This window comes from Camellia sinensis, chromosome 13 (assembly GCF_055761805.1).
Source record: "Camellia sinensis isolate YWXY chromosome 13, ASM5576180v1, whole genome shotgun sequence".
NCBI lineage: Eukaryota > Viridiplantae > Streptophyta > Magnoliopsida > Ericales > Theaceae > Camellia > Camellia sinensis.
This window is the reverse complement of record NC_138973.1, coordinates 114302688-114330606: the sequence shown is the minus strand read 5'-3', so window position 1 is coordinate 114330606 and position 27919 is coordinate 114302688. Positions and strand designations below refer to the sequence as shown.

Sequence of the window (27919 nt, the reverse complement as noted above, 5' to 3'; positions counted from 1 at the left end):
TATGAGAAACTAAACACGAGAAAAGAAATGGGAGAGGAGAAGATAAAACAAGTATGATTGAGTCATTTATTCTATTTCTTTGTTACCATGAGTGCAAAGTATTTTTTTTTTTTTTTTTCCTTTTTTCATCCCTACTACTGCTTACCCTTTAAAAAAATAAATAAATAAACAAATAGCAAATCTCTATCATTTTTAAGCCTTTAACCCTTTTGTAATATTCATCATAGACCTCAATACGTACAATTATTTAATTACTAGCGAATGATCGGTGGCTAAAGGCACTCACAACCCAAATTTAGATTCTTTGACCTAAATTTGGTTTACCAAATGTATTTTGAAACTTTTATCAAATATAGGGGTTTTATCAAATTTATGTCTTTTAACCTAAATTTAGTTTTTAACTTCTGACCTAAATTACTTAAATAAAACTTTTAAAATTTAAATTGTATTGAACTAAAATATGAGCAACACTACAATATTAAATATAAGTATAAGGTTCACGTTATATAAGTGAAACAACTCATTTTCTAGTTCTAATATAAAAGCTAATAGGGAAAACTTCACTTTATCCTCTGTAGTTTAGGTCATGTGCAGTTTACCCCTTAACATTTGGAAATGACCACATAACCCGTTAATAATTTAATGAAAAAGAGTAAAATGTTCCTGCATATAAGTAACTTAAGTGTGTGAACTATGGATAATTTTGTCATTTGTTAACACTCTATGCTTTATTTCGTGTGCGATTTACCCCCCTGAAATTTGAAAATGAGCGTATAGCCCCCTCATGTTTGCCATGTATTTTACATTGTTGTTAAGTTGGACAAAATATTTAACGGTGCACTTCATCATTTCCAAACATTAAGGGGATAAACCGCACATGACCCAAACCCCAAGGGTGCAAAATGAAGTTTTTCCAAGCTAATAATTGTTTAGATAAGAAGTTTATTTCAAATAAAACAAATCTAACTAATATAATTTGATAAAATCGCAATTAAACCAGCAAATCAATCAAACTAAAAATAGTTCTGCCTAATTGACTAGGTCAAAAGACCAACCAACTTACACAACAATTAATTAATTAAAATTTAAACTGGATTGAATTGAAACATGTCAACACTACAATATTAAATAGAATCATAAGGTCACTTATAAGTAAAACAATTTAGTTTTTCCATTTTTCCCGATGTGAGATCGTGTAAAATAAAAGTTAACAATTGTTTAGGCAGGAAGTTTATTTCAAATCAAGCAATCTCAGCCGTGCAATCTTTAATTAGGTCAATCCACACTATTCTAACTAAACAATTGAATCTAATGCCCTAATTTCCTTCTAAACATTTTGGAAAACTATCCTGTTTTATTATATAGATATCTATAAAATAAGAAAATTTAATATCTATCCATAACTATTTTCTCTATTTGTAACTAATCTTTCTTTATTTGGAAATAATTTTCATCTATTAAATGCAATTATTCTTTTTCATTGTTTGTAATCAAGAATTGTAAAACTCTCATTCTTCCTATTGATGTTATCCGAACACATGTAGTGTGTAGTAAATTCACCATCCTCTAACTTCTAGCCATCATTAGTATTAATGTCACTGTTAGCTATAGAATACGCAAATATAATGTAAAGTGAAACTTGAGTTGATTTATTAAATTCGATTAGGGACACACCATCTGTCGAATTCAAGTGCATGTTTGAATTTTGTATTTATTTTATTATTATTATTTTCTTTTTGTTGGCATTGGTATGGCTTGATGTTATCCAAACACTTTACTTTCTTATGAATGGTTTAAAATTTTATTTCATTGAAAGTGTCTTTAAGCACATGTCATTCGTTAGTATTTTCCTAAAACAACTAAAAATCACAATTAAACTGGCGAATCAATCAAATCGAAACCGATTAAGCTTACCTGGAAGGGTTAGAAGGCTAATCAACTCACACAAAAATTAATTAATTGAAACTTTTAAAATTTAAGTTAGGGAGATTGACCAATAAGTCTCATATTTTGGACTTGTAATTTATATAGTCCCATATTTTTTTTTCTTGTGATCCATTTAGTCCTTTTGGATGTGTAATGACTCATTTGTCCGCCATGTTAGAGTGTCACATTTGGAAAAAGTACACTAAAGAGTTTTTTAATTTTTTTAGAGTATCACATCATACCCGCCACGTTAGAGTGTCACATATCATATTTGAAAAAAAATACACTAAAGCGTTTTTATTTTTTATTTTTGGAGTGTCACATCATACCCGCCACATTGTCACATTTGGAAAAAGTACACTAAAGAATTTTTTTTTTTTAGAGTGTCACATCATATCCGCTATGTTGTCACATTTGGGAAAAGTACACTAAGGAGTTTTTAATTTTTCTTTTAAGTGTCACATCATACCCGCTACGTTGTCACATTTGAAAAAAATACACGAAGAAATTTTTAGTTTTTTTGGAGTAAAAGTCTTGGAGTGTCACATCATACCCGCCACGTTGTCAAATTTGAAAAAAAAATATACACTAATGAGTTTTTAATTTTTTTGGAGTGCCACATCGTTGGAGTGTTACATTAATACCTACCACCTTGGAGTATCACATCATACCTGTCACATTAATCAAATGGTATAGTTGTCCACCAAAACACTACCAAAATAAAAAATAGGACCATACAGAAAGAAATTCTCCACTAATAGGACTTAATAGGTCAATAGAAAAAATTTGGAACTAATTGGCGGAGTACTTTTTTGTGAGATGAGATTTATTGGTAAATATCCCTTTAAATTCTATTGAATTGAAATATGAACAACACTATAATATTAAATTAGAGTATAAGGTTCACTTTATATAAGTGAAACAACTTCCTCAATCATTCTTTTCCCGATGTGGGATTGTGTAAACTAAAACCTAATAATTGTTCAAGCAAGAAGTTTATTTCAAATCAAACAAATTTAAGCAATATATTTTGATAAAACCGCTAAAATTGCAATTAAACCAACGAATAAATCAAACTAAAAACAATTTAACCTCATCGACTAGGTCAAAAGACCAACCAACTTACACAAAAATTAATTAATTTAAATTTTAAAATTTAAATTGTCTTGAACTGAAGTATGCACAATATTACAACATTAAATGGAAGTATAAGATTAACTTTATATAAGTGAAACAACTCACTTTTCCTTCTTTTTTTCCAAATACGGGATTGTGTAAAATAAAAGTTGACAATTGTTTCCGTTTATTTCGAATCAAGCGATCTCAGCGTTTCAATTTTTAATTAAGTCAATCCACATTGTTCTAACTAATTGCATCTCTTAGACATTTTTGAAAACCATTCTATAGAGTGATCCGGGTTTAGACCTGATCCTTTTATGTTCTTGGCATGGGGTTGGTAATTATTTTAGGCTGTATTGTCTCTTCCTTGAGTTTATTTGTCACAGGGAGCCTTGGTTTGTACTTGGCATCTTTTGCAAATTTTTCTCTGCTTTCACCGTCAAGCCCACGACAATTTTCTTGAGGTTGCGAGGTCGCTCCCATGAGGGGCCGCGACCAGATTGGGTCTTCAGGTCTGTTGGCCTGATGGAATTGCATAGCCTGTGAAGGAGGCTGCGATCTATGTGATCCCCTCCCACGACCAAAACACACCTTCAAGTCTTTGGTATGGGAGAACTTTCGTGGTTCGCAAAGGGCCGTGAGGGTAGGCCGCCACTTAGGGATCATGCCCGCAGTGTGGGAGTCCGTGCCTGCGGTGTGTTCTTCACGTCCGCGATGCGTCTGTCTATAAATAGAACCCAAAAGCTAGAAATATCTACTTTTTTTAAAAAAAAAAATTATTCTTATCTTATTCCTTACATCTCTTTCCACCATTTTTTAGTCACTAAGCTGTAAAACCTCGGTTCTCATCTAGTTCTATCCATTTCCTACCCCTAGTGCTTGAGTTAAAAAAGGTAGGGTAGGTGGAGGGCATCGTTTTAATATGAAAATTTTCAGTTTTCGTCGCCGTTGATTTTCGGGCATTGTTCATTTTCTCCTCTTGCTTTGAGGTAGTGATTTCTTTATTGATTTGCATGTTATTTAGTTTTTTTATGTGTTTTCTTGTAAATCTAACACTTTGTGAGATTAGAGTTCGATTTATATGTATTTTAATGCATAAAAGTGAGGGTTTTCTCACAATTGTTCTTAAATCTTTATTTGGTTGTTGATGATAATGGTGGGTATTGGAAACTTGAAGAAATGGGTTTAAAAATGAGAAACCTCAATTTTATTTATCAAAACCCTAGGAGTTACACAAGGTTGAGGAAGTAAATGGTGTTGTTGAATTTATGGTGAACTCATGAATTTGCACTTTATGGAAATAAATGAGATTTTGGGGGATTTTGAGGCAAGATACTTTGTGTTGATATTGTTTGAAATATTTAGCGATGATCTTTATTTATATATCATCCATTTTGGACTATATTATATAGAGACAATTATTTTGGCTATCGGCGGAGGATAGCATTGCTTATTGTAGAAATTGCATGAGAGCTAGGTTAACTGAAGCTAAATTCACTCATGCATTTCATTTATTCAATTGTGTCGTGCCTAAGCATTTGAAAAGTGTTGTTTTGAGAAAAATGGCTGAATACCATGGTAAATCTGGTCAGGAGGTTTGGTTGTGGTTAATTAAGTTGGCATTTGTATCCTTGGTGAAAGTTCAGAAATCTATGCAGTTAGGATGCCTTCCATTCGGTTAGTTGTCAATAAAGTGGCTTTGGTAGTGCTTTTATAACGTACTTGCGGACACATATCTAGAGATTACCAGCGTGTGTATTTACTACTCTGTTTTCTGCCATAAAGGAAAGATATAAATTGTGGTTTGAACTCTGGCATTGTTTCAAAAAGGGGGAAAACGCATGATTTGTAACGGTATTTCATATGCATCACCATATGACTTTGTTAAACATCATGCATATCATTAAACTCATCTCTACTGGGCTTTAGTTCACCTTACATAAAAAAATATTTCAGGTACTGATGGTATGCCTCTGGCAAGGGGATAACTTGGGAGAATGTTGGAGCTAAACGCTCATTTTGAGTTTTGTTTTGTGTAAGCCTAGGACTTTCTACGTATTGGGCTTAAAACTCACTTTTGTTGTAACCAAGTATCGTCTTGGAAATTTGTAGCCGATAAGGCATGGATATGTAATAGATTAGATATTAATTTTTATCGATCACATGCTATAGATTCAGGTTTTAGAAGTAGTGAATGTATCATGCATGTGGTCTGATTTTGTAATACTATAAAACATCATGATTCTCAATGTATGAAATCTCAGTTTTACTTCCACTTATTGAATGGAAAATGTATGTGTTATGGATAGTCCGAGTTTCCATGTTTTTAGGGTGTTTCATCCTGTTTTATTATATAGATTGATAATGTATTAACATTTATATAAGGTGTAGTTTTTGTTATTAAATATTTTCAAACTTTCCATATTCTTTAATCATTTCTCTTATGTTTTCGAAACATTTCCATTTCCATGCAATCGGAAACAACATACTGATATGAAATTTTGATCCTTCGTCATTTTAGAACATAATACTCCTTCACAAGCAAATGGTAGGTGCGTTCCCCACAAGAGGGAGTGACAAAGAAAGTAGCATGATAGAGAACTCAACAGCCCTGGAGAAACAAACAAAGAAAAAAAAAATAGCTTCATATTCTGACCTTGATTACCGTCCGGTGGCGCAAAGATGCAGACACCCAAGGAAGTGGACTAAAGAGCCTCCTGGGAATTCCTGAAGGAATTCTGGTTGGTACACTGAATGACAATGCTGACCACACTAGCACCATACAAGGAACCCCATAGTCTGCAATGCAATGAAACTTCGTTGCCATCCTGAATTCAATAAGAAGAGGTTCATAATCAGATTTCAGTTGAATGTCATCTTTGCAGTGAAGATTCAATGTCAATGTCACAAACCTGTGCCGTACCTCCATGACCTTGCTTTTCTGCTCTTTAGAGCGGTAAAGAGAAGGCCAAAGGAGAATATGATTGCCAACAACCCATTTGTATATAGCCATTGGAAATGATATTTCTCTATGGTTGGATCTCCAGCTTTGGGGATCTTAAATTCACTAACCAACCCCTGTCATTCAACATTGTTGTTCCAAGATTATTCTTGCAGAATTTATAGCCGGTAATTAAAACTTAGAGTTTCATTTCGCAAAGCAATGAAAAAAGTTAATGCATTAACTGAGCAAGCAGATACAGTAGGAATTCAAGTGCAAATTGAAGAGCATATCGATGGAATATAAATTGCACGCTTTGAATGAATCAAAGAAGGTAGGGTTTCCCTACAAACCATTGGAGCTAAAATTGATTATAACCAGTAAGAAAAATTTATTTCTAGGCCTAATAAAGCAGTTTCTATTTGTTAATCAAATAAATACCTTGATAGCCTCTTGCATGAAAAGAACAGCAATCAACGTGCCAAAAAGTTCGCCTGCTATTCTTGTAAATCTATTGATAGTAGTGCAAGCATTAAACACAGCAAGGAGAAAGAGCAAGAGAGCTGTGCAGACACAAACCCTGCAAGGTTGAGTCAAGAAAATGAAACTAGTACATAAAGATTTTAGACATGGAAATATGGGGAGATGGATTCATCTTTACCATCCAGCCCAAGCCAAGAACAACTCTTGTCCAAGATCTGCCTTTCCTTTGGTAAAATTATGCAAGTGTACATTATAACCGTGGGCTCGGCAACTCCCAATATCAACAAAGGTTGACCACCAAATATTGAATGTATTATTCCTCATATGGCAGTCGAAGCCAGAGTTTCTACTCTGCTCAAGCTTCCATCTATAGAAAAATAAATAAATAAAATTCAGAAAAATGCATGTCAATTGATAAATCAGATAAAGGCCCCCCACACTTGCACAGAGTGACCTTTACTAAATTGAAAAGAATTAAGCATAATGTTTGACCTGATGCTCTATTAAGTTGTTCTCCAAACACAATGACTGGAAGGGCAGAGGCAAAGAACACATAAGTGGTTGGAGCCAAAATCCTGAAGTAGATGAACTTAAAAATTACATTCCAATTGAAATGTTCCACAATTATGCTACTCTTACTCTATCAAAACAAATAAAGAAACCTGCTGCCTGAAGAAAATGCATCGAGCCAGTCTCGCATATAGCACTCTTTTCTTCCTTTAAAGTCGTTAATAATCCCTTTGAATGGAGATTTCATATTCTTCATAGCTGACTGCAAGAAAACACAAAGATAAGACACAGAAAAATTCACCTTATGTTGTGAAGAAACATGAGATTTGTAAGTGACCATTTAGAATATATTCTACGATCAATTGAAGGGTTAGAAATTAGAGCAACAGAGTCTGACACTTGACACCAATGCAAAATTTCAAAAGAATACAAATAGATACCAAGACAATAGCAAACTCTACCCATGTGATTTTTGGTCTCACAGAAAATGGAGGGTTCTTATAGGTAAACAAAACTCAAAATATAAGAAAATAATAAATAATAAAAAAAAATCTGTACTTTAAATATGATAACTTCACCAAAAAAGGAAGAATAACCATTTCCCTAAAATTGGCAGATTGTTGAAATTTTCAAATTCTCTGATCCTTCAATTCACAGAACAAGATCATTGTGTACTAAAACCTAAGGATAGACACTTCAAAGAGGAAGCGTGTCCATATCATGCCTATGTCAAACACCAACACTTTTCGGACACTTCACGATAGGTGTCTGACAATCGTCAAAACATATCCTATTTTTTCCACACAAAAAAAAAAAAAAAAAAAACGACAACAACAAAGACCGGGTGTCCATCATTTAACACACATTGTGTGGTTGTGTCCATGTAGTGTCATGTGTCCGTGTGTGTGCTTTATAGACTAGAAAATACAATTATTTCTATAAATTTGGGTAGTATACCATAACTGTTCATCAAACTCCATTTCATACATTCATAACTCCATGTTATATAGATATATACAAAGACAGATTTTTGACACAAATCAGTAAATTGTTTGTTTAATTTGAGAACAGAGACAACTATATTTCAGAAGGCTGCACCTGCGAATTCCGAGGTCGATTGGATTGGAGTCTGAAAATGAATGGAAGACACTTTTGACTCTGATCTGAGTAGCTCACTCAGTGGTTTCTGGTTGCTGCTCTGTTTTAATTATATTTTGTTTGTTTGGAGTCAAAATCGTTTACTACTGAATGAATGCCCAACCAAGACCCCCATAAAGCCACAGCTCTCTCTCTCTCTCTCTCTCTCTCTCTCTCTCTCTCTGCTCTGTTTTCTTCTTTGATTTGAATATAACCGCGAGATTGATGTTGTTGTTCAATCCCACCAATTTCACACGTGACAGAATTGTATTGGTTGAAGTCGTCCCTGCCTGGCTTGTGTTATCATTTGCCGTTCAGCAAACCTGATATCAAATTCAAAATTTGATGAAAAAGCCATTTTTTTGAGCTCCAACAGTTTCACCAAATCGATATCAAATCCAGAATTCAGCAAATCTTTTATCAAAATGAGAACAGGCGAAGCATTTTACCAAATCACTGTTCCTAACCGTTGGGAGAGACCAACCGGTCAACCAACCGGTTGCCCGGCTGGTTGACCAACCGGTCGACCGCCTAAAGGTTCAAACGGTTCGAAGAAAAGGTTCAAACAGTAAAAAAAAAAAAAAAAAAAAATTTTTTTGCCTAACCGGTTGACCAGCCAGTCGACCACTAAAAGGTTCAAAAAGTTCAAAAAAAAATCAAAAAAAAAAAAAAAAAATCGCTTAACCGGTCGACCAACCGGTCGATCGGCCGGTCAACCACCCGGTTGTCCCCGGCACAAATTTGATGAAAGTGCACCGTTGGAGCGAGTGGTATCAAATTGGTAAAATGAGTCATTTTTTACTCAAATTTGATGAAAAATCTGATTCACCGTTGGAGATGCTCTTACGTATTATGTTGAGATTTTATTAATAGAGCATGTGTTCTGCACAGCTGTTCCGTAAAACTAAAATTTACCGACAACCAATAGCTTCTTGACACATCACCAAAATTGCAAATGTCGAACAATTATTTAACTTTTTTTTTTAATTATTTTTTATTATTTTTTTAAATCAAAGAAAGAATGTTAGTAAAATTAGGTTATAATTTAAAAAGAGTCGCCGCTAATCCGTTAGTTCAAACTCCAAACTTTTCACTCATCGCACCCTAAGGCGCGGCTACATGCTACTCGGCCGTAAAATCCTCGGCCACAATTACTTAACTTAACTACAAAATATGCCATCCTACTTTCGAACTTTAGAAAAATGCTATGAATCCTATCTTAATTATCTTCAATTTATCTCAAAAGAGATTAAGTGGTTATGATTAAATTTGTGTAGTATAACATTTGTTTGTAAAATAAATTTAAATTATAAGATAATAATTCTGATTAAATTTTGAATAATTAAATCTAAATTTAAATTTATAGTATTACTGGTCAACTTTAATACTATGCAAATCTACTCTCTCTCTCTCTCAACCCATACACCTCTCTCGAGATTCGCATCATCTTTCTCCCTCCTCTTTCACTTTCTGTCTCACTTTTTTTTTTCTTTTTTTTGGGGGGGTAAATCTAAACGTTTTCATCTCTCCCTGTCTCTAGAACTATCGCTTCGTATGAGATGTAAGTTAGTTTTTTGATTTTTTAATTTTTTAATTTTTTTGTTATTTTAGTTTGAGATCATAAAGTTTTGTATGGAATGAATTTTTTATTTTTTAACTATTTTAACCCGACTTTTTATTTATATGTATTGTATATAGAAATAAATGAATACTGAGAGGGCGAGACAATTAAGTCTCATTTGAGAATATGTTATTTTAAAAAAAATTTAATTTTTTAAATAAAATATGATGTAAAAAAATTAATATATTTGGAATGATTGATTTTTTATGAAAAGATATACAAAAAGTAGAGAGAAAATGAAATCTTTGACTTTTTAATATAGGTTGTTGATTTTTTAATTTTTTTAGTAATTTCTTGACTTTTAAATTAAACTATTGAGTTGTCAAAAGAGACCTTAGAGCATCTCCAATGGTTGTTGTCATTTTGAATCCAAAAAAAAAAAATGGTTGTTGTCATAATACCATGTGTTATTGCCATAATTTGGCATTATAATTTGCCAAATTATAGCAATGATGCTCCAATAGTACATATGCTATTTTGACAAATCTCAACCAACTTTCCCTCCAAATTTGTAAGTGTTGTTTGGATATAGGTTTTTTAGTAATTTTATTTATTTTATTTTTTTTGTCTTTTGTGACATTTTTTTGTCTGCTTGTAAAAAAATAAAATTATATATTTATATGATACCCGGCTAAACAAATATAAAAATTGAAAAATAAATTTAAATACTCAAAATTACATTTTTTTTTATACTCGAATTGGTTGTTTGTTCAGGCAAAAAGAACACAACGGCTCTTTTGCTTTCCAAGACAGATCACCACCGTCCACGCAATACCATTTCCAATGGTTGAGATGAAGATCCAGAATCATCCAACCCTTTTGTCTCTCCCTCTCACTCTCACTTTATCTCTCTTCAATCAGCTACGAAGCATGTCTCACTCTCCCTTACTCTATCTCTCTTCAATCGACTACCGTCTCAGTCTTCCTCTCCCCCACTCTCACTCTCACTCTATATAACAACTGCTATATTATAGCTATGGCAGTTCCAATGGTAAACTATTGAAGATGCTCTTGGAGGTGAGAAAATCTTAGATAGAAAATTAATTGTAGAGATATGATGGTGGTTATGTTCTGGAGTGTATTTACAGAAACAACAATGATTTAGACTACTAAAATACCACTAATAGCATTAATGCATTGGGAATGATAAAAAAAAAAGAAAAAAAAAAAACAAGACATAGAAAGTGGGTAGGGTCTACTACCACATTATTAGTGCTTCTTCTAGTACTCCATTTCTAATGCTCCCAAGCATTTTTCTTACAGAAAATGGTGATGTAGGTTTTTACCGGGATGATGGAGTTCCCGGTGTGTGTAGAAGACATAAATTGATTTTGTTCATTCTTTTTGAAAATTTTCATTGTTTGGGTTAAAACAGTGATTCTAGATACATGAATTTACGGTTTATTAGTTGTGCGAACTAATCATATATATTATTTTAAGTAATATTTTTTTATGTTCAAAGTTGAAGGTTCCATGGCCTCTAAAATGATGTGGACTAATCATGATTTTTTTTTTTTTTTTTTTTTGGACCAATGACAGATGAGTGGGGTTGTAGGGGTTGTATTTTTTGAGAGTCTCCTGGACCAATCACAGGTGAGTGAGAGTTGTGGGGTTGTGTTTTTTGGGAGTCTGTAGCATTGTTATTTTTTTATGCTTAAGTGACACATTATAAGAACTTTAAAAAAAAAAAAAAAAAAAATCACGTCAGCATGTAATTTCTTGATTACATATAGAATTCTACATAAATCCAAACCTAATTTAAATTATACTAATTTTACTTATTTTATATGTATTCTATTTGACAAATATTTCTTTTTCATATATTTTTCATGGTAAATTGAGATAATCGACAAACTCAATACTAATTTTGCGTTTTACTTTTTTTTTTCTTAATTTTTTGAAGGGTATTAAGATTTTTTTAATCCTAAATTACCTCTCTTTTCTCTCTCTCTCTCTCTCTCATTTTCCCGTGTATTATTCTATATCCAATACAAATTCTATATTATTCTATATTATGGATTTGTTTTTTAAATTTTATAGTAATTCCATATATGAAATTATACTTCATTTCTTATATTATTTTATATAATCACAACTCATAGGAGAAAAAACTTGTATAACAACGATACTCTCGAAGATCCTCTAAAGTTTAGATTTACTGCGTGAGTTACTTTTTTAATAGTTGAATAGTAAGTTCTTTTACATTTTGACATCATATTATAGATAATTAATCAACTTTATACACTAAGATGTATTTATCGTTTGGATGTTTTTTATTATTATTATTATTATTATTATTATTATTATTATTATTATTATTTGGGTTTATATGGTGTTATATAATTCTTTCTTAGTTAGTCGTTATTAATTTTTTTTTTATATAATTGATATTTTAATTTAACTAAGAGTATTTATTTTACGATATTATAATTTAATATATATATATATATATATTATAAAATCATTATATGATAATCCAATTACAACATATTTATATTTAAATTTTATATAATTTCTATTTTTACATATTTTTATTTTCTAAATGAATATAAATGAGAATTAAATAGTTAGAACTAATTTTAATTTTATATTACTAATTCTTCATCTAATTTAATTATTATTTCTAATATCAAAATGAATATTTATTTTATTATTTCATAATTTAATATATACCATGCAAAATTATAATATGATAATTACACTTTTATAATACAGTAAAACAAAAATTATTAAAATACACAAATAATTTAACTAAAAGTAATATATATAAGTATTCAAGTAATAATTTTATAGAATAATAACACAAATATTATCAAAATAAATAATTAAAATATATTTTAATTTTAATTTTAAATTAAAATTAAAATTATTATTTTATAATGCACATTGTATCATTAACTATTTTTTTTTTTTAAAAAAAAAAACACATATATTGCACAAGTCAACTATTAATTTTTATTAATTGATGAAGTTTTAGTGACTTGGCACCATAATATTGGCTGTCCGAAACATTTGCACTTCACGGTCCGTCCGTATAAAACTTAAACTCTTCATTAATGTCAATGTTTAATTTATTCATTTATTTAGACCACATAATTTTTTAAAATATTTTAAAAAAAATTCAAAAAAATTGATAAGCTAATATTTTTTTTCTACTCCCAAAATAAGCCTACGTGGACTTTCAATTCCCTCTCATCTCTTCTTAACTATATTAAATTTCCAAAAATAAATGTACAATATTTTGAGGTTTTCCTAAGGAAAAATATGGAAGAAATTTTTGCTTTTTGTTTTTGTTTCCAATTTCTTAACTAATGTTTGCTAACAAAGTTCATTATATTATAAATGGGTTTGAGGTTGGCCTTTTTTAATAGTTTTTAATTTTTTGACTTTTAAAAACTAGAAAAGCTAGTTCTTTGTAAAATTGTGAAAAAAAAAAATTATTGAGAAAAAGTTGCTGTGATATTTAACTTTTTTAACTAATGACAAATGATTTAATATAATTTCTTTATAAAAAATGATTATTACCCCTGATTTTATCTTGTCAATTCTACTCCCAATGATATGGAATTAGTGGGGTTAAAGGTGAGAGAGATAGAGAGAGAGAAGAGTACGGGTTGCTTCACATGATTCGTAACTACATTCTTGAGGGTGGAATTGAGAGATCTCAATTAGGTGATGTTGCATCTCTCTCTGTCTTTTTTTTCTTTTTTCTTTTTTTTTTTTTTTTTTTTTGACCTTTTTAGAAATAGCTGCCTTTTTTTGTCATTACCCAAAATACCCACTTTGATTTTGGCTAAACTATCTAATAAAGATAAAAACATCACATCTTACATATTAATCAATTACTTTTTCTACCACAACCATCTATTGAACTTCAAAAAAAAAAAAAAATAAATAAAAAAAAATCACATTTCATACCAAACACAACTTTTTTCATCTCATGAAATAATCAAATAGCTAAAAATGCACTAAAATAGCCAACATTCCAAATGAGCACTCTAAGTTACACATTTTAGGGCCTGTTTGCCAACTTGACTTTTTGGTTGAAGAAGCTGAAAATTATTATAAAAAAATACCAAAAAATCAAAAATTCTAATAAAGAAAAGTTAAACATATCAACAATCCATATTTTTTTTATATAACTTAAAAAAAGTCATTTACAAATATTAACTTTTTCACCTTATAAAAGAATAAAAAAGTCAGTAAAAAAAGTAAATTTTAAAATGAGGCCTAATAAACACGAAGGATTCATATTTATAGAAATTTAAGAGAGATTTTAACATGTTGGTTGTCAAACTATCCAACGCATAATTTTGTTCTTTGTATGGACTTGAAATTAGTTATGAAAAAGAGTTGAAAATTATATTTAAATTTGATTTGTTTACATAACGAATTAATTTCAAACAAGCTTTTTATAAGCCAAATATGAGTCGAGCTCGAATAGTTTGATATTTTTATTATGCATGTAAGTTTATTGAGTTAAGCAGTAAGTTGTTTAAGCTTGGTTTGATAACTTAACAAGTTTAGAATTATATTTAAACTTGACTTATTTACATAACGAATCTTCGTTAAAATTATTTTTAATGAGCCAAACACAAATTAAAATAATTTGGTTCATTTAACAATCCTAAATATATTTTAACGTATTAACTTATGTGAAGTTATGGAGTTGTGGTTCTCCTCAATATTAATCATTTGTGGGCAATTGTAGTTATGTTGTGGAATGTTAAAGGTTTGGGGCTCTTAATTGGGAGTGTCAATTACAATGCTCACAGCTATCTGTGAAGAAGACAGCCGGCAAATAAAGAGGAACTTTAGAATTCGGGTTATATCTTTCAAATGAGAAAGCAGCAGATGTCATACCTGCAGTGGAGCGATGAGCTTTTGTTCCGGACAGGCCTGTTAATCTAGCTCACCCCTGCAGGCCAATGTCCCGAGAGTTTGGCCAAGGTTTTTTACACAAAAGTCAGGTTTAATTCACAAGATTAATAATGGAGTATTAATAATCTTATTAAATCAGTATGATATTTACTATCTAATTGGATTAATATCCATTAGATTAATAATCCAACCCCTACCCCATTACTAATAATCCTACAAATTTGTTGGATTAATTATCCATTAGATTAATAATCCTAAACCAAAATGTTAAAACAAACATAGGATAATTGGGCCCACGGATTAATAATCACAATCCTATGCTCTAATCCACCCAATCAAACATGTCCAAAAGGAATTGAACACGATGAGTGAGTTGTTTGTCAGACTGCTACTTTGGCTCTGTTTTGATTTAGGGCATATAAAAGTTTGTATAAATAGAATATTACAATGCCACATTGTGCATCTCAGAAACATTTTAAGGAATTTAAAATACATATATTGTGTGGTGAAATGGATTTAAAAATACTCTTTCGTCCAAACAAAACCTCTTAATCCTCTCTCTATTACTTTTTTCTCGATCCCCTTTCCTTGAGCATGACTCTTCCTTTTATAATGATTCCTCCAGGGGCCATCCATGGTCCCACTGCTTCTTGGGCTTTGATCCTATCCCTGGGCCTTCTGTTTATGAAAGGATATAGTCGGCTCGTACAGCATCCATAACTTGTCCGTACTTGGCTTCTCCATTTGCCTGACCTGGCATGGCCGACTTGTATTCGGCCATATGACGAGCATTTCAATCATAAATAATAATAAAAAATAATAATCCGTTTAATTGGCCACCACAATTGCCCCCCGAACATCTGATTAACATTCGTTATTCAACGTAGTCGGTGTCTACTTTTTCAGCTTACAGACTTGACAAACCTCGATAGTCGGGAATACGGCACTTGCACGCTTTTTAGTGCTGATGCGTCAGAACAGACGCGATATGATATCATCATTGCTTCCCGCCCCTTCGTGTTTTCACATTCATTTAATGCGATTTAAAAATTGTCCCTCCGTATGTGTTGAACCTTGGCTCTTTGACATTCCTCATTTCGTTCTTCCTTCTTCACAAGACTCCTACGATTTGCAACTCTTGCTTCCTATCGCTCTTTCACTCTAACCTGTAAGTCCTCCACCTCCTCTCTCTCTTTTGTTTGCATTCCAGTCCTTTTTTGTATTTTGTTTATTTGTGTATCTTCCCTTCCGTCTGGGATGGCGATTCATCTAAAAGCTCTCCTCTCTATGGAGTGACTCAGCGCTTTCTGCCGTCGCTTTTCCATTCCAAACGACGTCCAACTGTCCCTCGTTGCAGACAGTGTGGTTGATATGGAGAGGACGGATGCAAACACCATCATTTTTCTTCTTCTGTCAATTGCTGAGGGTGGGATCCGTTTCCCCTTACACCCATTCCTTAGGACTGTTCTGCGCTACTGGGGTCTCTTGCGTTCTCAACCCAATGTGAACTTCTATCGTATAATCATGAGTTTGGTAGAACTGAACCGCCTACTTGGGCTCAACCTGGGGATTCCGGCTATTCGGCACTGTTATGTTATGGCAAAGTCAACCGGTCGTTAGGGCCGTTATTTTCTCAGAGCTAAGGATATAGATCACCACTTGGTGACTAAGCTTGCCAGCTCTGGAAAAAGAGTTAACAATGTTATGGTCGCCGTTCGAGGCAATTAGGAATTCGGCGAAGGAGAGGATCGCCAAGACCTTGTGCCAAGACGAAAAGGCTAGCCAGGTGGTTGAACAGTTGGTTTAAAATAAGATCTATTCGGCTAAAAAATACGGTGCTAACCCAATTTGTTGTGTGCAGGTAACGACTTAAAAAGAGCCCTCCTTTCGGCAGACGAAGTCGTTCTTAGTCAGGTGAAGATGGTCCTGCGTTCAAAACTTCAAGGACAAGGGCGCGCCGCACACATTCTGTTGAAGTACGATCCCACCTCCTCAACGTTTTCGACTGCCGACCATATTCCTGTGCTGAGAGGAGAACAACAAATGACAACACTTGTTTTCCTTAATTTCAAAAGCTTTAGGGATATTGGCCTCGAAGGTTCAGACGCCGAAAAGGTTGGACCCGAAGACCATCAGAAAAAGAGGTGCAAACGATGAATAGTCTAGACCAGAAGCCCATTTGGAAGACCAAGACTTAACTAGAGAGCTTGAGTTGGCCTTCGAGCAGTTTATCCCAGAGGGTAGCGATCAACCCTCTACTTTCGGCCGAGCTGCAGTTGCCTCTCCTAAAGACGATATTTTCACCAAATTAGGAGATTTGCCTAGGGCTGATTATGAAGAGATGAGTAGAGAGTCACTTGCCCAATTCGCCAGACGAAGGAATGCCAAAAAAATGGCAACAAGGAGGAGAGTCAGTACTGGGGGTGGCCTGGAAACTCCCCATCCAGCGACCATTCCAAAAATTGCATAGCTAATTGTGGATGAAGTTGTCGAAGTACCTAGTCGGCAACAAATGAAAACTTCAAGCTCTAAGCAGACTGAGCAAAGAGGCGAAAAAAGGCCAGCTGAGACCCTTGCTAAATCATCAGAAGAACCAATTGACAAACGGCAAAGAATGGAGGCATTTTCTCTAGATTCGACCGAGCCATTCATCATCCAGCTTAGGATGAAGGGTTGCCAATTCTAGCCAGTGAATCAGCCATCAAAGATCTTGTCGTTGCATTAAGTGTTGCGTCAGCATTTTCACTTTCGTCTGACAGGTCCACCTTTCGTGCCGAACCAAACGTCGTTTCCATTGCTTTGGCAGCACAATCAGCAATATTGGTAAGTCGCTTTGGATATATATCATTCTTGTGCTGACTACTAACTTTGTTATATCATGTTTGGTAGGCGGCGGGAAGAATCATAGAAATTGGCCGTCGACACTATGATGTCGTGGAAAGACTCGGCGTTTTGGAAGGCGAACTTGCAGAGGAAAAACACAAGGTCGAAACTGCTATGACTGACTTCCTAATGGCGACACAGAAGGTGAAAGTTGAATTCAAAAGATTTGATGAAGAACAGCTGAGGGCGAATGCTGAACATGAGAGAACCAAGCACACCGATCTGCTCTTTCGGGCAGTCGAAGAAAGGGAAAACAATATAGACTGCGAATTGAAGTTGGCCAAGGGAGAAAATGCCAAATTACAGGCCGAGTTGGAGAAATCGAAAGAGGCACATGCATGTGCAGAGGCCAATGTGACTAAAGCATACGAAGCTGGAGAAACAACAACAAAAGAGCTATATGCAGACGAGGCATTGAAGTTTGAGAACTGCGGCTTCAAGCACGACTGGCTGAAGGCTTTGGCAGCTGCCAACGTAATGCTTGAGCAACCAATTCCTTATGAGAAGTTGGAGGTGGAGCCCCTGGAGTCCGGTCCAGAGGAGATTGAAGATAATTAATTTAGCTTTGTTTGTATTTTTGTTTTGTTTTGTACTTCTGTAAGGATGCCGTTTGAATGTTGTTTTTGAAGCTTTCTTTGTACTTGTACATTTTTTTATTGTAGAAGTGGGTCATTTTCTTTGATAAAGTGGCGTATGTTTGAAGTACAGTTTATGAATGAAAATGTCTGTTTTGATAACGAGTTGTTTGAATCTTAATGACTATTTAAATGATGAATGTTTTAACCTTGGTAGTTAACTAGGCCATGTTCAGATAATGTAGAGAGTGCCTAATGCACAGCTTTAATAGTTGGGGTAGTGGGAAAATTCGGTGAATGAAGGAAGAGGCCGACTAGATTCACATATCTGCCCTTGCCCAGTTGAACATGGGTTGCCACCGCTGTTAATGACGAATGTAGTGGCGAATAAATAAGATTAGTGTGTTTCAGTGGGGAAGTGGAAAAATTTGGTGAATGAAGGAAGAGGTCGATTAGATTCACATATCTGCCCCTGCCCCAGTTGAACATGAGTTGCCACTGCCGTTGATGACGTACATAATGCCAAAGTAACATCGAGGTGTGCATTTCGGCGACCGTGGGCGCAAATAGATTCACATATCTGCCCCTGCCCCAGTTGAACATGAGTTGCCACCACCGTTGATGACGCACGTAATGCCAAAGTAACGGCAAGGTGTGCATTTTGGTGACTGTGGGTGCATCGTAAAAGCTGCAGTGTCATTAATGTAGAGGGCGTCGTTAAATAGACGATGTGCAACCCCAAAATTGTTGTACTGTCAAACCACGAAGTGGCCAGTGAACAGAGTGGACGCAGAAGCCTTGTGCAGTGAATAGTGTATATATATGTCTAGCAGGTTATTCTTTAACAACAAAGGTGAAGGAAAAAGTTTGGCGGAATTGGAGGCAGAGATGAATCGCGGAGAGGGTGGCAATGCTACCAGAGCGAGTATGGTAGCTTTAGAGGAGTGAAAGAGACGTCGCTCGCCCCTTCGTCGAAGTAGATTGCCAAGGAGGGGTAAGGCGGAGAAAGCACACAGGGACGGGACGTAGCAAAAAAGTAGCAAGAGGTCTGGCCGACATGAGCTGAGTAGACTGCCACGCCTTCTAAGCTTTGTTTCCTTTATTGGCAACAAACCCATGACTAAGGCAGACTCCATCATTCATGATCGGAACGTGGCAGTGGATTTTTCCAGGCAAATATTTATGCCTGAAGTTCAGCAATCTATGATTGGGCGAAGCGACTACAAAGTGTTCAGAGAAGGTGTCCATGGGTCCCTTAAAGGGCTCTACTGTGCATACGAGACCAGAATGCACTTGTAGACAACTCAGAAAGAGATAGAGCAGAAGGATGGCCGAATTTGTGAATGACGGAAAGCCAAGGCCACCGAAAAATAGCCTTTGGTATCGGCGACTACGGCTATTACCAATAAAGTGAACCAGCAGCTGATTGATCCTGCTATTGCCGATTAAGACACAGCAGATGTGTTTGCCAAAGAGGCCATACGATCGCGTACCAATGAGGAGGGTTTGCTTGATGGGCGGAAAATCGGTATTGCGAAGACAAAGGAAAAGCTGGCCGATGATTTATGTCAATGTGAGAATCATGAGTTCAAACAAGGATGGATCAAGGCGCTTCAAGCTACAGGCATGGACTCAGTGTCGCCCCTGTACCAAAATTACAAAATTCCGTTTAAGGCCTATGACGCCGAGAAAATGGACGATGAAGAAAAAGCTGATGACGGGGAGGCTGTGACGACTTCTGAGAGAGCTTGAGCAGCTTAATGGATTTAGACCTTTGTAATTCTTTTGTCTTTACTTTAATAAATTATGTGTAATGGACTTTAGTGCATAGCGTGTTTGTCTCTTTGACCCAATATGATGTATGGCACTTGTAAGAGCACTTTTTAGAATGCAAAACGGATAAAATTGATTACTAGTTATTCCGCCGATTTCATCATGCCAATTTATGAAGGATTGATAATTGAATCAAATTCGGAGTATCTAATCAACAACCAATTATGCCAAACACAAAGGGTGCTCTAAATTCGGGGGCTTATTCGGCCGATCGTGACGAGCACGAGGGGTGTTCCGAATACGGAGTCTTTAATTGAGGGCCAATTGTGCAAGCACAAAGGGCGCTCTGAATTTAGAGGCTTATTCGGTCGATCGTGCCAAGCACAAGGGGCACTCCGAATTCAGAGTCTTTAATTAATGGCCAATTGTGCAAGCACAATGAGAGCTCTGAATTCAAAGGCTTATTCGGTCGATCATGCCAAGCACGAGGGGCACTCCGAATTCAGAGTCTTTTTTACCATTCGTATGAGATCCAAGCGAATAAAAGCCAAGCTAAAATCATTGATGAACTGAATAAATATATTCGTATTAGTGAAAACAAAAGATAAACACGTGATTGCTACATACTTCAAAAAGCCAAAAAGCATGGACAGTTCCCATGTCGGTTAATGATAAAATTTGCATAAGTAGGTGGTATTCCATGGTCGGGGAAACTTTTTGCCAGCCATGTCCGAGAGCCGATATGCCCCTGCCCCAGCAATTCAGTCAATCTAATATGGGCTGTGCCAATTGGAGCCCAACTTGCCATCGATCGGATTTTCAGTGGGAGAAAGCACTTTCTTGAGAACCAACTCTTCGGGGACGTAATGGCGCAGTTGTACGCGCTGATTATATGATTTGGCGAGCTGCTGCTGATAATGTGCCATATGCACAAGAGCCTGATCACGGCGTTCCTTAATCAAATTCAAATCCAAGGCCAACATCATGTCATTCTGTCCTGTGTCAAATGCTTTTGATCTTAGAGTGGGCAGGCCGATTTCAATGGGAATAATAGCTTCGGTCCCAAAACATAAGGCAAATGGTGTTTCACCGGTAGGTCGCCTTGGAGTACTACGATGGACCCTAAGTACACTAGGCAGCTCTTCAACCCACTTTTCCTTGGCCTTTTCTAATTGTTTGTTGACTCTATCCAGGATCACTTTACTGAAGGCCTCGACTTGGCCGTTGCTCTGTGGATAGCCTGGTGAGGAGAAGTATGGTCTCATACCGTATGTGTCGCATAGCTCACGATAGACACCGTAGTCGAATTGGGTGCCATTGTCAGATATGAGTGCTCACGGTATGTCGAATATGGTTATAGTGTTCTTCTAGACAAAATGTTTGACATCTACGTCTCGGATGTGCGCTAATGGTTCTGCCTCGACCCATTTCATGAAGTAATCCGTTGCAACAATCAGGAATCGTTTGTTTCCCAGAGCTCTTGGCAGTGGTCCAACGATGTCCAAACCCCATTGAGCAAAAGGTCAAGGACTAGTCACAGAGTTCAGCTCTTCTGCGGGTAGATGAGTCAAATGAGAGAATTTTTGGCATTGCTCACACTTCTTTACGTAGTTCTCTGCAACACTCTGCATGGCAGGCCAGTAATACCCCTGGGTTACGACTCGGTGGGCTAGTGAACGCCCTTCAGAATGGGCGCCCCAATTGTCTTCATGTATTTCAGCCAAAAAATCCTCCACCAAGTCTTGGTGCACACATTCCAGATACGGCCCTGAGAGAGATTTTTTGTAAAGCTTTCCATGGGGGTCCAAATAGTAGCGTAGGGCCTTATTCCGCAGCTTATGGGCCTCTTTCTTGTCCGCAGACAGCTGTTCTGAAGATAAAAATGCGGTAATGGGATCCATCCAACTAAGCCCCAAGTCAATAACATTGATGCAAATGGAATTCGGGAGATCAATACTCGGCTCACTGACGAATCCCATCTCAATGGTTCGCTTAACCTCCGAATTAATGGCAAAAGCCAAGCAAGTAAGAGCATCCGCATGGGTATTTTGGTCGCGGGTAATTTGATTCAGGTATGGTGGTCAAACTTCATGAGTAATGAGTTTGTTGTTTTCATGTACGTTGTCATTCAGTCGTCCCTAGCTACATACTCCCCCTTCAGTTAATTGATAACCAACTTTGAATCGCAGAAAACCTGTAACCGCTTAGCACCAAGTCAATGCGCATTATGAAGGCCGATAAGCAAAGCCTCATATTTGGCTTTACTATTTGATGCGTCAAAGCCGAGCTTGACCGCTTGCTCGATTACGGCACCCTCAGAAGTCATAATCATCACTCCAGTCCCGCAACCATGCTTGTTGGATAAACCATCGCAGTACATCTGCCAAATATCTCCAACATACATCCTCCACTCCTGTTGACGTTGGAAGGCCGGTTGCTCTGGCTTTAAGTATGCGTGACAGCCAGTAAATTCGGTAACAAAGTCGGCCAAAACCTAGCCCTGGATAGCCGTTCTGGGAGAGAATTGAATGTCATATTGGCTGAGTTCTAATGCCCATTTGGAGACGCACCCTGATGATTCCGCACTGCGAAGTACTGTTCGGAGAGGGTAGTCCTTCAGCATGGTTATTGTATGGGCCTGGAAATAGTGCATTAATTTCCTGGCGGCCACCACTAGGGCCAAAATCATCTTTTCCAGTGGTAGGTATCGTGTCTCGGCATCCACCATTGTCTTGCTAACGTAGAAAATGGGTCATTGCTCTTCTAGCTCTTCTTTGAGCAGTACGATGCTGACCGCACGATCTAAGACCACAAGGTACAGGATGAATGTGTTGCCCGGCGACGGAGTTGTCAAGAGCAATATTGAACGGTGATAGGCTTTTAAGCCGTCTAGGGCAGTCTAGTACTCGGGGGTCCAAAGGAATGGTTTCCTCTGTCGAAGGGTGTGAAAAAATGGTCGACAACGATCTGAAGAATGGCTAATGAATCTGTCAAGGGCCGCGACCATTCTCATCAACTTCTGTACTTCTTTGACTGATTGAGGGGAGCCGAGTTCCAAGATTGCTGTAATTTGCTTCGGGTTGGCCTCTATTCCACTATAGTTCACAATATAGCCCAGAAATGTACCAGATCTGATACCGAACGCACACTTTGAGGCGTTAAGTTTCATCCTGTATTTTCGGAGGATGTTGAAGGTTGTCGTCAAGTCGGCTAAGTGGACATGTTTTTCTTTGGACTTTACCACCATATCATCAATGTATACCTCCATGGTACGACCGAGTTACTCCTTAAACATGGTGGTGACAAGCCTCTGATAAGTTGCCCCGGCATTCTTCTAGCCGAAGGGCATGACTTTGTAATAATAAGTGCCCCTCAGGGTGAGGAATGCCGTTTTTTCCTGATCCTCAGGATGCATGACTATTTGATGGTATCCCCTGTATGCGTCCAAGAAGCTCATACACTAATAATGCACAGTTCCGTCCACTAGTTGGTCGATTCATGGGCGGGGGAAACAATCCTTGGGACAGGCCTTATTCAGGTCCGTAAAGTCTACACAGATGCGTCAAGACCCGTTTTTCTTCTTTACAACAACAATGTTAGATAACCAGGTGCGGTAATTCACTTTGCGGATTGCACTGGCCTCCAGGAGCTTGTCAACTTCTTCGACAACGGCCGAAGTATGCTCGGCTGCCAATCGGTGACTCCTCTGAATGATGGGCTTAACCTTTAGGTCCACGTTCAAATGGTTTTGTGCTAAGCTGGGGTCCACTATCGGCATTTCATAAGGCGTCCAGGTGAATGCATCACTATTGCCGACTAAGAACGAAATTAACTCTTGGCGTTCGTTGACATTCAGACAGGTGCCAATCAGGAAGAATTTATTTGGTTTATACTCAAGTTCAATCTAAACGAGATCCTCAGTTGCCTTATCAGTGGGGGTTTTGTCAACATCCTCGAGGTTCTCCTGGTCCAGAATTTTAATTGAATTGACCTCTAGCTCCCTTGGCTTTTTGTTAGAAGCAGTAAGGTAGCAATCCTTTGCCGACTTCTGAAAGCCTTGAATCTACTCAATGCCATGTTGTGTTAGGAAGAGGAGTAGCTGGTGATAGGTTCTTGGTACGGCCTACATTGCGTGCAGCCAAGTTCTTCCCATGATGATGTTGTATAACAATGGCAGTTTAACGACCAAAAACTTCACATCGAGCGTCCTAATGCCTGCACGTACCGCAATCGTGACCTTGCCCAGAGGGTATTCTAGATTCGCGTTGAAGCCGAACAAGGGGTATACTGCCAGTAGTAGATCTGAATTCGTGAAGCCGAGTTTCAGAAACGTCTTGTAGTACATTATCTTTGATGTGCTCCCTTGGTCAACCAGAATGCATTCGGCAGCAAATTTGTTTATTCGCAACTCGATAACAAGAGCATCGTCATGAGAAAGGATCAGCCCTTCTAGATCTGCGTCATCGAAGCTAATCTTGCTGGTTTGATAGGGCTGTTTGGCTAGTGTGGACGGCTTGGATGGGCATGGCTGAGATACTTGTGATTGGATCGTATGGATGTCATTTGGCATCGAAAGACAGTATATCATATAAATGGTGCCAATCGGAGTTGAGTTCGGGCGTAGAGCCACTACATTAGGTTGAGTGATCTTGTGGGGAAGGTATTGGAGGAGTCGACCATCCTGCACAAAACTCCTTAAGATGGTCCTTTAAGGCGTAGCATCTGTCGGTTTCATGCCTATGGTCTTTATGGTATTCACATCTATAGACACCCCATTTTTTACTGTCCTCAAGACTTGGATGTCATCGCTTGTGCACTCGATGATTTTGACTGCATTTGCTCATTTTAGTGCCCGAAGTCCTCGGCAGAATGCCCTGTCTTTGAGCCTTTAAACCCTGTCTATTCTATGCCTTGTATTGGACCAAAACCTTGGTGTTTCATGCCTGAACCTTTTGGTGACTTGTCGGCCACTACCATGGGCTGTCGGCCATGTCTCCTTGTTGTCGGCCATTGGTGTGGCAAGTTGGCCACCAGTGTGTTTTAGAGATATTTTATGCTAGTTGTTTTCACAGATGTATGCATCTACACCCACGTATAGGGCTGGATCTCTGTATGGAATTCATGTTTTCTATATATAGAGGGTTTTCTCCCCTATTTTTAAAGGTTAGAATTTTTGGAACAAAAACCTCTCTCTCTCTCTCTCTACATTTCTCTCTCTCTCTCTTGCAAATTTGTGCATACTAGCCTACATGTACTACACTTTTGCCTATACCTCCTTAACCAAAATTGATCACCTTTGAGCTGAGATTCGTTGAGGCCTTCTTGGAGCTCTTGAAGGTGGTTTTAGTTTGAATTGTTGCCTAAAGTTGATCTTTGCTTCAAGAGGTATAATACTTGCCTTTTTACTTTGCTTTGAATACTTCTTCTTTTTTAAAAAAAATCCTTTTCCCACTATTTGGGTTGTTTTGGGGCTATAAAAACTCTGTTTTTGTGCGCTGGAATTAGTGGTTTTAGGCCATTTACGGTTAGGGGATAGCTCACTCTTCTTTACTCCTTGTTTGTGAGGCCTTTCCACCTTTGTTTCCCACTTTCAAACCATCTTTTTTTGGGCCTTAAACACTGAATTTTAGAGTATTTTCAGTGTTAAAAATTGTGTTTTGAAGTCCAAAATTAGAGGGGTTGGCCTCCCCTCCTTGTGCCTTGTTTGCTAGCCTACTTAGCTCTATGTGTCAGCTTATTTTTCTAGCCCTTTGTAGCTTAATTCCAGCATGTTTTAGGCTCTATTTAGGACTGTTTTAACTTTGTTTTGTGTTGGCTAAATCATTTGAGTCTTGTTTTGCATGCTTGTAGTATAAGTGTCCTCACAAGCTTGGTGTTTTAGGCCTTTAGACGCCACTTGTTTGAGTTGATTGCATGTTTTAAGTGCTTTTCTCACTTAATTTCAGCACTATTAATCTCTGCAACCTTCCTCATTTCTTGACCTTTTCATTTTCTTTGAGGGTTGTTTCAACCTTAGGATTGTTTAAGCTTGAGATTAAGGTTCATGCTTAATGGTTTAATTCTCTTTTGGGGGTTTATTACCAACGGCATGACACCTCTCTCTTGCCTTAAACCACCCATTATTTGACACTTCCTTCACTTTAGAGGACTTGATTCACCAATGGACTTAATTGGTTAAGCAATGATTGGTAATCTAAAAAGAGTAACTAAAAAGTTGCAACTAAAATGGTGCAAGATAAGAATTTGATTATGTTTTGGTGTGTTCAATCGGACGTTAATTGAACACAAGGAATATTGGGACATTTCATACTCAAAGTGATGAAATGTGCTAAGTTTCCAAGGTCTCCATTGCCCCTTGACCATGTATGATAGGGTGAAGGCTTTTGGTCTTGTTTATACATTTATTGAACTTGTACATCTTAGTTCTTTGGCCATCATGCAATGAAATTGCTTGATTGATGGTTTAAGAGCTAAGTGTATCACTCCTTTGAAATATTTTGATGATAAGGAGGGATACACAGTACAAACAATCATTGAGAAATACATTGTCCTGCTCTGTTTGTTCTCTGTTGCAGCAAGGAAATCCAAATCAGTAGTGGCTGACAGGCCACCATCAATAGCCGACCAACCATCAGCAGTGGCCGACCGGTCCCCTATCAGCCAACAGTGAATTTTGAGCAGAATGCTTGTGAAGCAAAGCAAAGTTGATCTGGTGGTGGAAAACCACCGTAAGGGTTGTGTAACAGAGGCAATTGGAAGCAAAACAGTAGATGTTTTTCAGGTGGAAACCGAGCATGCATGCATCTCTCCATTCCCGGGACTACTTGTTTAGTTTGATTAGTATTTAATTATAGTTTTGTTGTAATTATAGTTGTAGCTCATTAGTTAAGTGTTGTAATTATTTAATCTAGTTTAGATTGATTAATTAAATTAGTTTATGTTGTAAATAAATAATTAGCTTAGCCTAGTTAAATTATTTATTTGTTGTACTTAATTAATTAGCTTACGGTAGTTAATTATTCATTTAGTTTGTAATAATTAGCTTAATTAGCTTATCCTAGTTAGCTAGTTAGTTAGCTTAATTCATTCGGACTCTCCTTCGAGAGAGCGCAATGTAATAATGTGTATGTCTTCTAACCCCACGTCTTTCTTCCTTTTATTTACTAGCTTACGATGGTTAGATTAGGGACACCACGTTTCGAATTAGCATATTGCATGCTTGCATCAATTCATCTTGTATTGTATGCACCAAGGCTCGGCGCATCATTCTAACTACATTGTCATTTCAATACTTTTTTGAATATGTGCTTAGACCGCACATTATCAAATTGCCTCATATGTCATAATTAGTAGCCGAGCCTATTAGTTGCATTAGACATTTGGCATAATTAGGAATATGCATTTTTCTAATTCTTTTGTTTTATCTTAGCTTGGAGTACTAGGTGAGTTTTTAGTGCTTTAGCATACTTGCATGAGTGTGAGTGATTGCCATGACTAGCATGCTTGTCATGAGGCTACCTGATTTAGTGCTATAACTATTTGAATGCCTATGGATGAAGGCTTGTTGCTTGAATTGGAACGATTCAATGAAATGTACGTTTAAGCCCTTAAGCCCACTTTGTTAAGTGGCAAAATCAAACCTTTTCGAAAAACAAACATGAAATTGAATTGTTCCAATTCGGGCAAACTAGTCTATACTTTGTGTGCGCATCACATAGTAAAGCTAGCCTAATAAACTGGAATAAGAGCATATAATGTTGATAAAAATCATATCATGATTAGTAGAGGCCGATCTTTAATCAGGCGAGCGGGGGTGCTTAATTCATGACCTTTCCCTCTTGTACCTAAGTTCTTGAACTGAGCCAACTTTGGTGATGAAGGACACGTGGCCTTTGGCAAGAGTCACGGGTTTCCTAAATTTTCCAAAAATAAAATATTTAGGTGGCAACTCTATATCTTACAAAGCAGTCCAATTTTGGCAATTTGATTCAAAATCGATTTTCTAAAAGATTTTCTGGATTTAGACTCTTTGGTGTTTATCAATTTCACATTGCACTTGTGAGATTAGAT

At 36.6% G+C, this 27919-nt stretch overlaps 2 protein-coding genes and 1 non-coding gene across 3 annotated transcripts; all 3 read right to left on the bottom strand.

Moving 5' to 3' along the window:
- Window positions 1-5906: 5906 nt before the first annotated feature.
- Window positions 5907-7311, bottom strand: LOC114256824 (uncharacterized). The gene is made up of 3 exons (XR_014348335.1): window positions 7132-7311; window positions 6428-7044; window positions 5907-6123 (listed from the first exon to the last, which is right to left on the bottom strand). It is a non-coding gene; the product is annotated as an uncharacterized LOC114256824 (transcript).
- Window positions 7312-20619: 13308 nt separating this feature from the next.
- Window positions 20620-21114, bottom strand: LOC145805649 (uncharacterized). Its single transcript, XM_082900817.1, has one exon. It carries the CDS (start codon window positions 21112-21114, stop codon window positions 20620-20622), a length of 495 nt encoding a protein of 164 aa, XP_082756943.1.
- A 258-nt stretch (window positions 21115-21372) lies between these two features.
- LOC145805648 (uncharacterized) lies at window positions 21373-21828 on the bottom strand. The gene has a single exon (XM_082900816.1). The coding sequence runs from the start codon at window positions 21826-21828 to the stop codon at window positions 21373-21375; it is 456 nt and encodes a 151-aa protein (XP_082756942.1).
- Window positions 21829-27919: the final 6091 nt, after the last annotated feature.

Bases quoted from the DNA above. Each gene is read 5' to 3' on its own strand.
- LOC145805649 (XM_082900817.1), bottom strand. From the start codon at position 21,114: ATGAGACCATACTTCTCCTCACCAGGCTATCCACAGAGCAACGGCCAA.
- LOC145805648 (XM_082900816.1), bottom strand. From the start codon at position 21,828: ATGGGATTCGTCAGTGAGCCGAGTATTGATCTCCCGAATTCCATTTGC.